Here is a 16,567-nt window from a genome sequence, read left to right as displayed (position 1 = left end):
GCCCGTGTCCCCCTGGACACCTCACTCCGTAGTGACCATATCCCTTGGGGACACCCCTCTCCATGGTGACCACATCACCAGGGACACCACACTCCGTAGTGACCATGTCCCTCAGGGACACCCCACTCCACAGCATGCTCAGTCCCACGGGGCATCACATCCCTGAGGGACACAAGCCCTCCCAAAACCCCTTGGCTACAGGGGCAGGCGAGTGGGTGCCAGGTCTGGGAGCCCCAGCCAGGCTATGGGGAGGCAGTAATTGAACCCTGCATCTCGGGTGGGCATCTGGTTGTTGGCGGGTGGGTGCTGCTGGGGTGACCGGATCCCCCTGCTGTGGGACCTCTGGGCTGACCCCCCTTTTCCCCACAGAGGCAGCCGGTGTAGCGCCCGGGGGCACCCGCCCCGCTGCCAGCGAGGGACCGGCGGAGGAGGCAGCACCCCACGAGTGAGGGGTTTGGGTACCGGTATCTGCCCCGCCTCGGGAGGGCGCTGTGCTGCCACCCCTCCCCACCAGCCCTGAGCCCAGTCCGGGCACATGGAGTCCAGCGCCGGGTTTTCCACCCTGGCAAAACCCGGTGCGGGAGCCGGAATGGGATCCCCCGGCTGCACAGGGGGAAGGGAGGGAGGGGGGGTGTCGGGGAGAAGGGGGTCCCGGCAATGTTGTCTTACTTGGGGCCACGGACCCTGCTGTGGGTCCCGGCTCTCCATATCACACTGATCTGATCTGAGATGTTGCCTTCAGCAAACCTCACGATGTCTGTCTGTATATACGTGCGGCGGAGAAAAGGAAAACAAAAAAAAAGACAGAAAAAGACAAAAAAAAGGAGAAAAACAAAAAAAGGAAAGAAAAAAAAAACAAAAAGACAAACAACGGCCTGCTGTTTGAAGCACCACTCTGCTTTATCCGTTTTGTTCTTCCATCTCCTGTCTGCTCTCACCCTGTCACCCTGTCTGTCCTGGGGTGCCAACACCTGCTGGGTTGCCACCAGGGCGAGGGGTGCTTGATGGGGCTGGTGGGCACCCACTGGGCTGCCCCTGCCCCGCTCCGTCCCGCTGAACTCCGGCCCATTGTGTCTGCCACCCTCCTGCTTCATGGGGCGCAGGCACTGCTGGGCTGGGGACACCGGGTCCTGCTCGCTGGGACCCCAAACCCCATCCTGCTCCCTCTGCTCAGCCTCACCAGCACCTCCTCTGCGGCTCCTCTTGTTGTGGACAGGCTTTGCTCCTTGCGCTTGTGCGAACCCCATGGTTCTGAGTGCAAACCCCATAGCTCTGGGTGCAAACCCCATGGGTCTGAGTGCAAACCCCATGATTCTGGGTGCAAACCCCATAGCTCTGGGTGCAAATTCCATAGCTCTGGGTGCAAACCCCATGATTCTGGGTGCTGAACCCCATAGCTCTGGGTGCAAACCCCATGGTTCTGGGTGCTGAACCCCAAGCTTTTATCCTGGAGCAAGAGGGTGCAAGCAGCTCAGAAATTGCTTCCAGCAGAGTCCTGCTGGAGGAGGAGGAGGCATTTGCTTCCTCCCGCTGCAAAGCCCTGGCTCATCCTTTGCTGCTTTGGGTGCTGAGTTCCCTCAGTTCCCTCAGCTTTTGCTTCCCCTCCCAGCCACCTCAGGGGAGCTGGGTGGCACTGGAATCGCCCCTAGCCTGTGTCCCCACGGAGTGCCCCGTGTGACTCCCCAATCTCCACACCCCAGTGCAAGTAGCAACCAACCCACCTAAGGGTGACTCAGCCCCAAAGCCCATCCTAAAAGCAGAGCCGCCAGCTGCCCTCATCCTGCGACGCACCCTGCAAAGCAGAGGGTGCAGCCCTGGCCCCATCTGTCCCCCCACAATCCCAGCACCCCGTGTCCCCGCCGGCTGTCGCGTCCCCTCCGTCCCACCCAGCCCTCACCCTCAAGGTTTGCTGGCCACACAATGTCTGTCGTTTCAGCAGCTTGTCTCGGACACGGGAGCAAAAAAAAATAACACAAAAAAGGAGGGAGGGGGGGGAAGAGAAAGAAGAATAAAAATAATTAATTTAAAGAAAAAAATAACATAAAAATCCCGGTGTCCCTGGCAGCGTTGCCTGAAATCTGGCTATTTTTAGTGACATCTTGTACATATGACTGTAAAATGGTAAACCGTGTGTATTATATATTGCCTCATTATATAGTGTATATATATGTATACATATACATATATATAATATATATGAAGACTGTAAATGTTAAGACTAGTGTTCTTATTAGTATATTGCTTCACACTGAAGATTGTGTGTAACAAGCTGTTTCTAAAAGATGTTTATTTTCCTTAAGAGTAAAAAACAGGTCATTGCATTCAGAGCGTCAATAAAGATACAACGATTGTTTTGGAAGTACGTGGCGCCCTGCTCGTCGCCTCTCTTTCTCCAGGGATCCCTCCAGGCTGTGCCAGCCCCCCAGGTGCCCCTTTGTCCCCAAGTGCCACCTACACGAGGGTCTCACTGGAGGGGATGCTGAGGTGGGGCTGGGGTGTGACAGCAGCCCCAGCGTATCTTGGGGTAAGAAGGATGTGTTTGGAGTCACTTGGCACCCAATGTCCCCGTCCTCGCCACCCTCTTCCCCCTCCCCATCCCACGCAGCTGCCCCAGCCGGAGGGCTCAGATGAAGAGGATGAGCGGCTGGGGTCCCCTTGCCCCAAAGCCAGGCTCTGTGTGCCCCTCAAGTTCGGTGTGTGTCCCCACAGCCCAGTCCAGTACACACCAGTATAAATAATCAGCTTTAATTGTCTGTACAAAACTCTTCAACTATGAAAATACTGTTTAAAAAGGCAAGGCAAGGGGCGAACTAGGGCGGGGGGCTATATACAAGGAGGGGGAGTCAGCAAGGGGAGGGGGGCACCCATCAGCCCCCCCAGGAGCCCTGTGTCACCCTGCCCTCTCTTCTGAAGCACTGGGGGGCAGTGGTGGCAGCTCCTAACTGAGGTGGGGATGGTCGGTGCTGGGAGTCCCCTCTTGCCAACCCACGGGTGGGATAGGGACACCGGGAGAGGAGGGGAGGACGGGCACCCACCCTTTGCTGGGGCACTGGGGATACTGGGGGGTACTGGGGCAGGCTGGTTCAGCATCCCAGCGCCGTGCAATACTGTGACAGTGTCACTAGAGGTCCCCACCTCCCACCACCCAAGCAGACTGGGGACAGGGACAGAGCCCTGGAGGGGCTGAGCCCACCTTGGGTGCACCAGGCATCCCCCTGCTCCTCCCACCCACCCACCTTCAAAACTGCTCCCTAACACCATCTCACAGCCGGGGCTCCTGTCCTGGGGGAAACTGAGGCACGCAGCTCTGCCACCCCCGTTCCCTACATCCCAGACCCCGGGGAGGGGCTGGCAGGGGGACTGGCAGCGTGCCCCCCGATTCTCCGCTAGCCCGATGTGACGGTGGTGCCGCTGCCCAGCTTGATGATCATCTGCTGGCAGTCATGCAGCGTCCGTTTGTCACCCAACTTCTCCAGGGTGCGAGCGGCCTCGGCCAGCATCCCCACGCGCTGCCCGGGGCCCGAGAGGAAGCTGGGTGGGAGGTAGCAGCAGGCCAGGAGCAGGGCTTCGGCGTGCTCCCGCGGCGTGGGGTGGCTCTCCGGCTCGCCAGCTGCAAGAGAGAGGGGAAGTCAGCACCCTGGAAGCCACCAACTCTCCCTTGGGTGCTCTGGCGTGGTGACGGAGCTGTTCACCCTCACCAGAGAAGGTGCCACCACCATAGGATGGGTCTGTGAGAACATCATGAGGTTCAACAAGGCCAAGTGCAAGGTCCTACATCTGGGTCAGGGCAATCCCCAATTTCAATACAGGCTGGGGGATGATGCGATCAAGAGCTGCACTGCAGAGAAGGACTTGGGGTGCTGGTTGACAAGGAGCTCAACATGAGCAGGCAATGTATGCTCACAGCCCAGAAGACCAACTGTATCCTGGGCTGCATCAAAAGAAGCACAGCCAGCAGGGCGAGGAAGGGGATTCTGCCCCTCTATTCCTCTCTTGTGAAACCTCATCTGGAGGATTGTGTCCAGTTCTGGAATCCTCAACATAAGAAGGAGATGGAGCTGTTGGAACAGGTCCAGAGGAGGCTACAAAGATGATCAGAAGGCTGAAGCACCTTCCACAGGAGGACAGGCTGAGAGAGTTTGGGTTGTTCAGCCTGGAAAAGGCTCTGAGGAGACCTTATAGTGACCTTCCAGTCCCTGAAGGGGCTACGAGAGAGCTGAGGAGGGACTGTTTATAAAGGCTTGTAGCGACAGGACGAGGGGCAATGGGTATGAACTGGAGAGGGGCAGATTTAGCCAAGACATAAGGAGGAGATTCTTCATGATGAGGGTGGTGAGGCCCTAGCCCAGGTTGCCCAGGGACGTTGTGGCTGCCCCATCCCTGGAGGTGTTCCAGGCCAGGTTGGACAGGGCTTTGGGCAGCCTGATCCAGTGGGAGGTGTCCCTGCCCATGGCAGGGGGGTTGGAACTGGATGATCTTTAAGGTCCCTTCCAATCCAAACCATTCTATTATTCTATGGAAGCCCCTATGCAACATCACCCAGTGCTGCTGGGGTGCTGCGAGTGGGGAGCGGGGTGCCCCACCCCATGTCCCACCCCGTGCCCCACCTGGTTTGCTGCCCTGCACCCCTCTTCTCCGCAGGCTACGGTCCAGCAGCTGGTGGGTGCGCGTGGGGCTGGCCCGAGCCATGAGCCTGGCGGTGGCTTCGTGCAGGAATACCTGGAAGGGGGGAGACAGTGATGATGGGCAGGCACAAGGGAACAGCCGAGCCACCAGGCTGAGGGGCAAGGGGCTCACCCGGCGCATGGCGGGGCGGAGGGTCTGGGCCAGGCGCCGCAGGCTGCTGAGGTCCTGCTGGAAGCCGCGGAGCTCAAGGGCAGACGCCTGGTACTGGCAGCTGCGCTGCTGGCTGACGCTCATCTGCTGCTGCCACAGGTTGGTGCGGGTGACGAGGAGCAGGTCACACAGCAGGAGCTGGACAGCCTGGGGGGAGCAGGCAAAGAGAGGTGGGTGAGCGTGGAGACGGACAGACAGACGGACTGGGGGTGGCCGAGGGCGTCCCTGCGGGCAGGCGTTGCTGCGCGGGGCCCCCGCTGGGCTGCATGGCAGGGGCATTGCACTCCCAGTCTGACACATGCAATGCAACTACAATGCACCCCTGCGAGGGCCGGGGGCACCTCCCGCAAAGGCTGGGCGCTCCCCTCGCCCCCCACCCCGGCTCACCTTGTCAATGGTGCCCTTGGGGGGGCTGCCGAGCTCCAGGCTCTCCCGCAGGCAGCTGCTGGCCTTCTCGCAGTGGTTCAGGCTGGCCTGGCTCCCATCCTGCTTGCTCAGCATCGCCCGGACGGCCCGGAAGGAGTGCAGGGCGGCACGGGGCAGGGGCTTCCTGCAGGGTGGGGGGCACACGGTAACTGTAAGCCCCGCAGCAGACATGGGGCAGCACAGCCACAGCGCTTAGAGTGGGTTAGCAAGGGCTGTGCCAACCCAAAAAGGATGCAATATGTGTGATGAACTGTCACCCGCCTGTCCCCGATGCCCCCCACACTCACTCAGAGCTCTGCAGCACCCGGGGCATGGTCTCCACCAGCGGGTAGAGGCGCTCAGCCCCCTCCTCATCTCCTTGCAGCCAGTGGATAACTGTGCCAATGAGGGACGCCCACCACTTGGACACGGGGTCGGTGCCTGTGGGGCAGGAGTGACACGGGAGAGCGGTGTCCATCTCCCTTGTGCTGCTCCCCCAAAGTGTCCCCAGAAGGTGACATGCTGGCCTCACCTGTGACAGCCGCCAAGCCAGAGCTGATGGAGGGAGCGGGACCAGGTGCACCACTGGCGTTGGAGCAGCCATTGAGCAGCTGGAGGTACTCAAGAGCATCAGAGAAGTGCCTGCTGCAAGAAGGGTGGTGAGTGGGGTCACAGCCCCACGCTGGGAGGAGGGAGCGGGGTGCCCACCCCAGCACTTACCCTTCTCCCTGAGCAGTGGGGCGGCCGGGTTCAGGCATGGCCACGCAGCACAGCGCCTTCTCCAAGAGGTGCTCGCGGAAGAGCTGGGTCACCTGCGCCAGCGGGTCCACTGTGACACAGAGGAGTGGTAAGCATGGATGCCTGCACCCCAAAACGGGGGTCTGGGGGTTCTGGGGGCAGCGGGGTTACCTGGATTTCCAGCAGAGCTGTAGATGGTCTCCCTAGGGACGCCCTTGACAGCCCAGTCTCCATCAACGAAGAAGCGATGGCCCAAGGGATGGCAGAGCCACTGCATGGCAGGGGGCACAGCCCCGCCGTGGGACAGGGCCACGCGTCGGGCGCTGCAGAGGAAGGGGCGCTGCGGGGAGAGCGGGGGGATCAGGGGACACCCAGCACATGTTCCCCCCTGTCCCACGGCAGCAAAGGGGCCTGCCCTGTACTCACAGCCAAGAAGTGGAAGCAGCGGTGCAGGCTGGCCTTGACCCGTAGGGCGGCCGCCACGTAGATCTCTGCCAGGGCGGCCACAGAGACGGCATCGCCGGCGCACTCAGCCAGGTTGACGGCGCTCAGCGCCAGGTTGATGGCCAGCAGGTGCCCCCCAGCCTGCTTCCCTGGGGGGAAGGGATGCTCAGGGGGGATGCGGGGCTCGGGAGGGGATGGAGGCACGGGGGGAATGTGGGCATGGGAGGGACGTGGGCATGGGAGGGACATGGGGTGGATATGGGGCACAGAGAGGGATGTGGGGCACAGGGAAGGATGAGGGTGCAGGGAGAATGTGGGGTGCAGAGGGGCATGCGGACACTTGGCGGATGAGGGGCGCAGGGGGTACATGAGGCACAGAGGGGACGTGGGGCACGGGGAAGGATGCAGGGCATGGTGGGTCCCGTCCCCCGGCCCCCCATGATGCGGGGCTGTACCTGCGAGGTGCAGCTGGTGCAGGCGGTGATAAGCCATGGCAGCGTCGCGGGCGCTCTGTCGGACGTGGTCGCGGGGCGGGGGGTCACGGCGCAGCCCCCCGGCGCGGGCAGCCAGCCAGCGACCCACCCAGAGGCGCTGCAGCAGGTGCCGCAGGAGTGTCCAGAGCAGGCTGCACGCCAGGTCCCCGTGCGAGGCTGGCAGCGGCCGTCCCAGCGCGCCCAGCGCCGTCCGCAGGTGCTGAGCACCCTGGGCAAAGTCCCCCTGTGCCCAGGGGAGGGGGCGTGGTCAGAGGGGAAGAGGGGGCGTGGTCATAAGGGGCGTGGCCACAGAGGGAGAAGGGGTGTATACAGAGGGGGAGAGAGGGAACCTGGCCATGGGAAAAGAGAGGGGGCGTGGCCAGAGGGGCGTGACCAAATGGTGAGGGGGCGTGGCCAGATGAGGCATGGCAGGGGCATGGTCAGAGGGGGAGAGGGGGCTAAGAGGAAGGGGCCAATGAGTGAAGAAGCCATATGGGAGTGGGCGGGGCCAAGTGGGAAAGGGCGGGGCCAAAGTTGAAGGGCAGATGGGCGGGGCTACAGAGCAGTAGGAAGAGATGTGATAGGTCAGCTTAGAGCAGGTGGGCGGGGCTACCCCGGGCAGAGGGGGTGGGGCTGGGCATGTGGGCGGGGCTCTTCACAGTGCTGAAGCATGGGGTGAGTCTAGAGGGGGCGGGGCTAAGACGGGGTGGGCGGGGCCAGACAGGGAAAAGAGGTGGGGCTGGTGTAGGAAGGGATGGGGCTAAACTTTGAGAGTGGGCAGGGTTACTGGTGGGGTGTGGTTGGTGGGCAGAGCTTAGAATGAGTGGGCGGGGCTAGTCCAGACAGAGGGGGCGAGGCTAGAGCAGGTGGATGGAGCCACCCTGGGGCTGGGCCAATGGGATAAGCCTAGATTGGGGGCGGGGTTATCCCCGATGAGGGCATGGCTATATCAAGTGGGCAGGCCCAAAGGCAGTAGAAGGGGCGGAGACTGTGGGATGGGAGGGGTTCCCATAGGGTGCTCCATGCTGGATGAAGGGTGGGTGTGGCCAAGGGTTGGGGGACAGGTGACACCACGCTGGGCGCGGCAATGGGTCAGGGCTCACCCGGTCGAGGTCGAGGTCAGCCTGCCGTCGGTGGCGCCAGAAGAGGATGGAGGGCTCGGAGTGGGGGCGGGTGACGGGCTCCCCGCAGACGAAGAGCCGCACCACCGCCCCCAGCACCAGCACCACGTTCAATGCCCAGAAAGCCAGCGTGGGCCACAGCCACTGCGCCCACCCCCACGGCTCCTCTGTGTGGACAGGGGGACTGTGCCACCACGCCGCCTCTGCCCTGCGACCACCCCAGGGTCTCCATCCCGGTGGCCTTCACCCTTTGCCCACCCCAACAGCCTCCACTCCAATGGTGTCCACCCCAAGAGCCTCCACCCAATGGCCTCTGCCCCACGTCCACCCTGCTATCCTCCATCCCAACTGTCTCCCAGCTCAGACCCCCCTCCTGATGGCCTTCACCCAACATCCACCATGACCACCTCCACTCTGATTGCCTCTACTCCAACAGGCTCCATCCCAACCGCCTCCACCCTGATGGGCTTCACCCCAACAGCCTCAACCCAGGTATCCCCTACCACACAACCACCCTACCAGCATCCTGCATGCTGACGGTCTTCACCAGTCTCCATTCCAATAGCCTTCACTTCATGTCCACCCCGACAGCCTCCACCTCACACTTGTCCCAGAAACCTCCACCCTGTGCCAAGCCCAAAATCCACCACCTTGACAGCTTCTGTCCCAACGGCCTTCACCCCAGAGCTTACCCACAGTACCAGACTCAGCCATGATGCTCCTGCCAGGGCCAGCGGTGCCCAGGCTCCCCATCGGGGCGCTGGAGCCCCGAAGGAGGGAGGCCAGGGGGTTGAAGGAAAGGCAGAGGAAGACGAAGGCGCAGAGGGCCATGCGGGAGCGGTCCAGCATGCCCTGGCTGCTGGGCGAGGGTGGTGGGTGCTCCTGCTTCACCTGTACGGGCAGAGCAGCTGTGAGTCCTGGGGCACAGGCACGAGATATGGGGCACAGGCATGCGATGTAGTAGGGCTTGGCATGGGGCACAGGCGTGGGACATAGGGCTTGGCATGGGGCACGGGCATGGGATATGGGGCACAGGTATGGGATAAAGGGCACAACATGGGATATGGGGCATGGAGCACAAATACAAGACAGGGGGCATGGAGAGCAGAGTACAGGCACGGGGCACAGGGCGCATCTTTGGGATACAGGGCATGGGGCACTGCATCCCAAAATGTCCCTTCACCCCTCCCTCCAGCCCCATAAGGAACAGACAGAGAGAGCAAGGGCTTTTGGCTCCTTTGCCAGTGCTGGCATCTGGTGCGCTTTGCTCTTGGCACTCGGGGTGGTCCTCTAACCCACTCGGGGCGGTCCTCTAACCCACTCGGGGCGGGTGATCCCCCCAGGTCCCTCCCCACCTTGCCATGGTCACAGAGGGGGCTGTCAGGCTCCGAGTCGCTGCTGCTGTTGCTGCTGCCCCCGCTGAGCGAGAGCAGGCTGCTGTGGGACGGTGAGCCCACGTCCGAGGGTGGTGGTGTCAGCATCTCCATCACCTCTGCCTTCACCACCTCCATAGGGGCCTCTGCCTTGTCCCCACTGCTGCAGGAGGCCACCAGGTCCTTCAGGGACTCTGCGGAGAGGACAGCAGACTGACGGGTTCTGACGGGGGACAGCAGCCCTGGCACCGAGGCTGAGCCCCCTGGAACCTGCCCTTCCACTCACTGTTCTTCTGCATGGCCATCTTAAGGGTGAGGTTCTCCTGCTTCAGCTTTTGGTTGCTCTGCTGCAGGAAGCGGATGTACTCAATCGCCTTCCTCAGGACTGCTGACTTGTTGAGCTGCCGGTACACAGGGATGGCTCAGACCAAACGCTGGGCGAAGCTCCTCTTTGCCCACTCTTATCCCACCACTCCCAGACTCCCACCTTGGCCTCGGTGCCGACCACCAGGTCCTTGAGCTCCACAATCTTGTCGTTGATGGAGGAGCGGTAGCGTTTCTCAATGGCGTTGTGCGCCGTGCGCTTCTCCCCCCTGCTCTGCACCAGCGCTGGTTTCCCACTGGGTGCCAGCCGGTTGATGGGCAGCTTCTCAGCATCCACCACCAGCGGCACCGTGGCCAGGATGGCTCCTCCGCTCACCAGCGCCTGCAGGGGTGCAGGGTGGCATCGGTGGGGGTCCCCAAACATCTTCCCCATCCCAGAGCTCCCCGGTGGTGGGACCTACCGGGACCTGCAGCGGGGTGGTAGAGTTGCTGGCGCTGGTGGCCAGAGAGGCGATGCTGGAGGTCTTGGCGCTGCCAGCGTCCGTTTTGACGGCTGTCAGCAGCAGGGAGTCAGCCTTGATGAAATGGGGCTGCAGCAGGACCTGGAGGGTGGAAGGGGTCAGCAGGGCTGAGGGGACCACTGGGACCTCCACCTTTGGCCCTGAGACCCCCAACCCGGGGCTTACCGGCACCGGCTGGATCTGGGGCGAGACAGACTGGGCGGTGGGGGCCAGGAGCTGCTGGGGTGCCACGCTCTGCACGGGGCCAGGCAGCGCCACGGGCTGGCTCGGCTGTGGGGTGGGAATGGGGCTGGGCAGGGTCTGTCCCGCAGCCCCGGGCTGCACAGCTACGCACGGAGCAGAGGACAGCGTTACCAGACCCCTGCCACCAGCCCATCCTGGCCACCCCTGTCCAGCAGGGACCCCTCCCCATCTGGGGAGCCCCAACCCAAATCCTCACCGGAGAAGCTGTGCTGGTTCTGGTAGCCCCCCAAGGGCTGCGGACTGAACTGGCCAGGGGACGCAGGGACAAAGCTGGGGGCCAGCATCACGCCGGGCTGGCTGCTGGGCACGGCCACCAGCTCCTCCTTGACACCCGGAGCTGGTGTGGGCAGGAGAGGGGCTGGGGGCTGCTGGGCGAAGGTTGCCATCCCAGGGGACCCTGGGTAGACGCTGCCAGCAGGAGTGGCGGGGGGCGCATTGCTGGGTCCCAGGTAGGTGCTGAGGGTGTCTGGGGTTGAGGGGAGCCCCCCGGGCACAGCGCTGTCAGTGGCACCAAATGGAGAGTCAAACAGCCTTGAGAAGTCGTTGTCCGGTGTGTTGAACAGCTGGAGCATGTCTGCAAAACAGCACCCCCCACCATGCCATCAGCCGGTCGCAGAGTCATGGAATGGGTTGGGTTGGAAGGGACCTCAAAACCCATCCAGTTCCACCCCCTGCCATGGGCAGGGACACCTCCCGCTGGATCAGAGGCTCCAAGCCCCATCCAACCTGGCCTTGAACACCTCCAGGGATGCGGCAGCCACCACTGCTCTGGGCAGCCTGGGCCAGGGCCTCCCCACCCTCACAGCAAAACATTTCTCCCTAAGATCTTGTCTCAATCTTCCCCCCTTTCATCTGAAAACCATTCTCCTGCATCCTATCTCTGCACTCCCTGATCGAAGCCCCCTCTCCAGCTTTCCTGGAGCCCCTTTCAGTACTGGAGGCTGCTCTAAGGTCTCCCAGAACCTTCCCTTCTCCAGGCTGCCCTGGCCCCACACCTCCCAAGGGGCCCCTAAAGCCACTGGGCCGGCCCCATGCTGCCCATCCCACAGCATGGGTTATGGTATTTCCATAACCCAGGGCCAAAATACCCCAAAAGCCAAGGAATCTGCTCTGTCCTGCTCCTCCCAGCCTCCCAGCCACCCTGCCAGTGGGTAAACTGAGGCACGATGGTGGTAGTGGGGGTACTGGGATCTGGTCCCCAGCACCCAGAGGTTTCCAGTCTGGTCTGAGGGTGGCTGGGTGGATCTCAGACGTTTTCTGAGATTGAGGAGGGCAAAGACACACTTGGGTCAGCCCATTTATTTATCCAGTCCTGGAAAGTCTATCAAACCTCCCAAAAGAGCTCCTGCATCAAGGGTGGGGGTTGCTCAGGCTGGGACACCCTCATGCCACACGTGCATGACCATGTTCCCCCCAGGGAGGGCAGCTGGGCAAGCACAGGGTTAAAGCTTTGGGGGTCTGCCTCGCTGACCCAGATCAATGTCCTGGGGTGCACAGATACCGGGGTGCCCCCACAGTGGTACCCCCACCTCCAGACCCCGGAGTACCCCCACCATGGGACCCACACCCACACAGCCCCCAGGGTGCCCCCACCGTGGCACCCCCAGGCAGACACATACCCCCAGGGTGCCCCCACCACGGTGCCTCCAGGCACACAGACTTGGGGTGACCCCACTGTGGTGCCCCCACACACACACAGACCCTGGGGTGCCCCCAATACAGTGACCCCACAAAAAGACCCCGAGATGCCCCCACCACAGTACAAATCCACCCACCCTCTGGGTGCCCCCACTGCGGTGCCCCCATACACGCAGATACTGCGGTGCTGCACTCTGGGGTACCTCCATCATGGTACACATAAAGACCCCAGAGTGCCCCCACTGCTGTACCCCCATATCCACAGACCCCAGGGTGCCCCCACCACTGTACCCCCACGTCCACAGACCCCAGGGTGCCCCCACCACTGTACCCCCATGTCCACAAACCCCAGGGTGCCCCCACCACTGTACCCCCATATCCACAGACCCCAGTGTGCCCCCACCGCTGTACCCCCATGTCCACAGACCCCAGGGTGCCCCCACCGCTGTACCCCAATGTCCACAGACCCCAGGGTGCCCCCACTGCTGTACCCCCATGCCCACAGACCCCAGGGTGCCCCCACCGCTGCTGCACCTCCATGTCCACAGACCAGACCCTTCCATGGGGTGCAGCACCCCAGGAGCACCCACAGTGGTGACCGAGGAGGAGGAAGATGGCGACGAGGGGTACCTTTGATGCTGTGCTCCATGCCAGTGGGGTTGAGGGCCTCCCCAGGAGCAGCTTTTCCCCCTAGGCCAGCTCCGTGCCAGGCCATGCCGAGGCACCGGGATATTTTAAAGCCATGTTCTGGCCCCCTCCCTGCGAGCCCTCCCCGCGCCAGGCCTGGATGGCGGCCGGCCATGGGGTGATGCGACTCCGCCAATCGCCACCCGCGCGCCCGCTGGCCGCCCGCCGCCCCCAGCAGCCCAGCCAAGGTGAGCCGGGCAGCGGGTCACTGCCGGGCAGCTCGCCGTAACCCCAGCCCCATGCGGTTACTCAGGGTCAGCCGCCATTAACCCCTTCGTCCTGAGCCCCATCACTCCTCGCCTCCATCCACGACACCCCACACTCCACGACAAACGAGCTTTGCGCAGCCCCATTTCCCACCCCCCAAAGACATCCAGCCCTCTCTGCACAGGTGCGTTTCCTTCCAAAGTGGGTTTCTTCTCAAGGTGTGTTCCCTTCCAAGGTGGGTTCCCAGCATCAACCCTTCCACTCAAGAGACCCCCAGAGGTCCCTTGTGCTCCCCCGTGCCAAACAAACACCAGGGGCTTCACGCAGCCCCATCTCCCACCCCCCAAAGGCATCCAGCCCTCTCTGCACAGGTGGGTTTCCTTCCAAGGAGGTCTCCCTTCCAAGTTGGGCTCCTTTCCATGGTGGGTTCCCAGACTCAACCTCTCCACTCATGAGACCCCCAGAGGTCCCTTGTGCTCCCCTGTGTCAAACAAGCACCGGGGGCTTCAAGCAGCCCCATTTCCCACCCCTCAAAGACATCCAGCTGTCTCTTCACAGGTGGGTTTGCTTCCAAAGTGGGTTTCTTTTCAAGGTGAGTTTCTTTTCAGGGTAGGTTCCCAACCTCAACACCTCCACCCAAGAGATCCCCAAGGCTCCTCCATGCTTCAGGGGCAAGAGACCAAAGTCAGAGAGGGGGGTGCTGAGTCCTGGACCCCCATCGTGCTGCTCAGCCCCAAGGGTGGGCGCAGCTCTTCCATCCTCTGTGACCCACTAGGTATCTGTACCCTGTGGCACCTTCAGCAGGACACGGGCACCCGACAGTGACACGGTTGTCCCCTCCCCATCATTTTGGGCCAGGAAAGCCCGCGGGGCAGAGTCTGTGGGTCCTGGCAGGTTCTGATGAGCACAGGGCACCCCCATCCCTAGATGCACATTGCAGTGGGGGCACGGGGTCAAGGAACAACCTGTGGTCACCTGGGGACAAGTGGCAAACCCACAGTCTGTGGAGGGTTAGGACAGTGGCGCACGAGGTGGCCCAGAATGCAAAGGAGCGCAGTAACGCCCCACAGCAGGACACCCTCACCCTGCCCTGGCACGGGTCTCAGGGGACCCACAGGGACACTGGCACAGCTTCTGCCTTCTCTGCCCATGCCAAAACCTTGCCGGGGCAGCCAAGTGGCACCTGGATCAGTCGGGACTGCCACTGGGAAGAGCCTCCAGCCCTGGGATGCCAACTCCATCCCAGCTCCTGAAGGAGAAACCCTCCTGGATCCCTTAGTGGGACAAGCGTTGGAGGGCTCAACCAGCCCCATGCCTGCCTCGCCGCATGGCGCGCGGACTGGCAGAGCCGGTGGAGCATGTGGCGAGGCAGGCGTGGAATTGGCCAAGGGCCGGGAATCCCAGCTTTCAACTAAACCCATGGTAACGCTGCACCCAACACCTGTAAGACCTCGGTGCCATGGTGGTGAGGAGCAGGTCCCCTTGGCGTTGGGGAGTGGGCATCCTTGGGAAGCAGGTTCCCTCGGGAAGGTGACACCTCTAGTACTGGGAAGAGGGCACCCTCGGGAAGTGGGTCCCCCTGGCACTAGGGAGGGGGAATCCGTGGGGAGCAGGTCTCGCTTGGCATTGGGAATCAGGCACCCTTGGGACGCAGGTTCCCTTGGGACGTGAGCACTCTTGGCATTGGAGAATGGGCATCCCTGGGAGGCAGTTTCCCTTGGCATTGGGGATTGGGCACCCCTGGGAAGCAAGCACCCTTGGCACTGGGGAGTGGGCACCCTTGGGAAGCGGGTTCCCTTGGGAAGCAGGCACCCTTGGCATTGAGGATCGGGCACCCTTTGGGAAGCGGGTTCACTTGGCACTGGGGGTTGGGCATCCTTGGGAAGCAGACCCCACTCGGCATTGGGGATCGTGCGCCCTTGGGAAGTGGGCACTCTTGGCATTGGAGAGCGGGCACCTTTGGGAAGTGGTTTCGCTTAGCAGTGGGGATAGAGCACCCCTGGGAAACAAGCTCCTTTGGGAAGCGGGCACTCTTGGCATTGGGGCGTGAACACTCTTGGGAAGCAGATCTCACTTGGCACTAGGGATCGGGCACCCTTGGGAAGCAGGTCTCACTTGGCACTAGGGATCGGGCACCCTTGGGAAGCAGATCTCACTTGGCACTAGGGATCGGGCACCCTTGGGAAGCAGGTCTCACTTGGCACTAGGGATCGGGCACCCCTGGGAAGCAGATCTCACTTGGCACTAGGGATCAGGCACCCTTGGGAAGCAGATCTCACTTGGCACTAGGGATCGGGCACCCTTGGGAAGTAGGTCGCAGCTGGCCCTGGGGAACGGGGTCCCCTCGGTGGGCTCCGGCGGTGGCAGCCGCAGGGATGCTCCGCCCCGCCCCGCCCCCCCATCCCGGCTCGGGGGAACGACCGGGAGTAACCCCGCCGGTGACGTCACGGGGGGGCGGGGCCGGAGCCTCCCGGTGCCGCGGAGGCCCCGCGGGGCTGCCCCGCATCCCGAATCCCGCTCTGCTGCCCCGCACCCAGCCCGGCCGGGCCATGCACCGGGCCCCGCTTGTTCCCCAACACGAACGGAGCCCCAGTATCGCACCGACGCCGCTTATACTCCAGCGCGTTCCCAGCCGCGCACCGAGCTCCGGTTATTCCGCAGCCACGCGCTGAGCCCCGGTATCGCACTCAGCCCGGTCCCAACCGAGCCCAGAGCCCCGGTTCTGCCCCAGCCACCCGGTCCAGGCCACGCACCGAGCCCCGGGACCGCCCCGAGCCCAACCCCCAGCCATGCACCGAGCCCCGGTTACGCCCCCCCGGTCCCGGTTTTGCCCCAGCCACGCACCGAGCCCCGGTTCTGCCCCCAGCCCGGTCCCAACCATGCACCGAGCCCCGGTTCTGCCCCCAGCCCGGTGGCAAGCACGCACCGAGCCCCGGTATGGCACTCAGCTCGGTTCCAACCATGCACCGAGCTCCGGTATCGCACCGATCCCAGCCCCCCGACACGCACCGAGCCCCGGTATCGCACTCAGTTCGGCCCCAAGCACGCACCGAGCTCCGGTTCTGCCCCCAGAACCGGAGCTCGGTGCACAGAGCTCCCGTTATACCGCATCCCCCCAAGCACGCACCGAGCCCCGGTCCCGCCGGTTCCCCGTCTCGGGACTCACCATCGATGTCGCTGAGCAGCGCCGAGTCGATATCGCTGCCCGCGGCGAGGCCGAGGGTCGGGGCGAGCCCGTCCAGGGCCGCCTCCTCGAAGGCGAGGGCGCTCATCCCCGCGGCGCCGGGAGGGCACAGAGCCGCCGCGCTGCGAGCCCAGCCCGGACCTGCGGGCACCGGCACCGGCGGGCGGGGCGGGAGGCGGGGCCGCCGGCAGCACCGCCCCGCAGCCCCGACCGGGACCGCACCGGGACCGGGACCCGCAAAGGGACTCACATCGGGACCCGAAATGGGACCTACAGTGGGACCGGGACCCAAAAAGGGACCCAAAATAGGACCCAAAGTGGGACCCGCAATGGGACCTGCAATAAGGCCCATAATGGGATCCACAAAGGGACC

General features: G+C 63.1%; 2 protein-coding genes across 5 annotated transcripts in view; one reads left to right on the top strand and one right to left on the bottom strand.

Moving 5' to 3' along the window:
* Positions 1–629, top strand: part of RAI1 (retinoic acid induced 1) — a 76,200-nt gene extending 75,571 nt beyond the window's left edge. For both annotated transcript variants that reach the window (XM_054080426.1, XM_054080427.1), the window contains one exon: positions 370–629. In XM_054080426.1, coding sequence (XP_053936401.1) covers positions 370–384 — 15 coding nt within the window. In that variant the 3' untranslated portion in view covers positions 385–629. The remainder of the gene's footprint in view (positions 1–369) is intronic.
* Positions 630–945: 316 nt separating this feature from the next.
* On the bottom strand, positions 946–16,364 carry SREBF1 (sterol regulatory element binding transcription factor 1). Of its 3 annotated transcripts, none has more exons than XM_054080829.1 (19): positions 16,177–16,364; positions 10,675–11,052; positions 10,401–10,561; positions 10,176–10,316; positions 9,878–10,096; positions 9,677–9,791; positions 9,373–9,584; positions 8,710–8,908; positions 8,000–8,184; positions 6,879–7,140; positions 6,406–6,572; positions 6,151–6,319; positions 5,962–6,070; positions 5,774–5,886; positions 5,550–5,682; positions 5,224–5,386; positions 4,798–4,983; positions 4,608–4,719; positions 946–3,610 (listed from the first exon to the last, which is right to left on the bottom strand). In XM_054080829.1, the coding sequence occupies exons 1-19, from the start codon at positions 16,280–16,282 to the stop codon at positions 3,387–3,389; spliced, it is 3,354 nt and encodes a 1,117-aa protein (XP_053936804.1). In that variant the 5' UTR covers positions 16,283–16,364; the 3' UTR covers positions 946–3,386. The 3 variants fall into 3 exon arrangements, with proteins under 3 accessions (XP_053936804.1, XP_053936805.1, XP_053936806.1); XM_054080830.1 differs by having other exon boundaries at positions 5,774–5,883; XM_054080831.1 differs by lacking the exon at positions 16,177–16,364 and adding an exon at positions 12,747–12,890.
* Between the last annotated feature and the right edge of the window lie 203 nt (positions 16,365–16,567).

This window comes from Cuculus canorus, chromosome 15 (genome assembly GCF_017976375.1).
Source record: "Cuculus canorus isolate bCucCan1 chromosome 15, bCucCan1.pri, whole genome shotgun sequence".
Classification (NCBI taxonomy): Eukaryota; Metazoa; Chordata; class Aves; order Cuculiformes; family Cuculidae; genus Cuculus; species Cuculus canorus.
The sequence above is the reverse complement of the archived record's forward strand: the minus strand, read 5'-3'. Positions and strand labels throughout refer to the sequence as shown.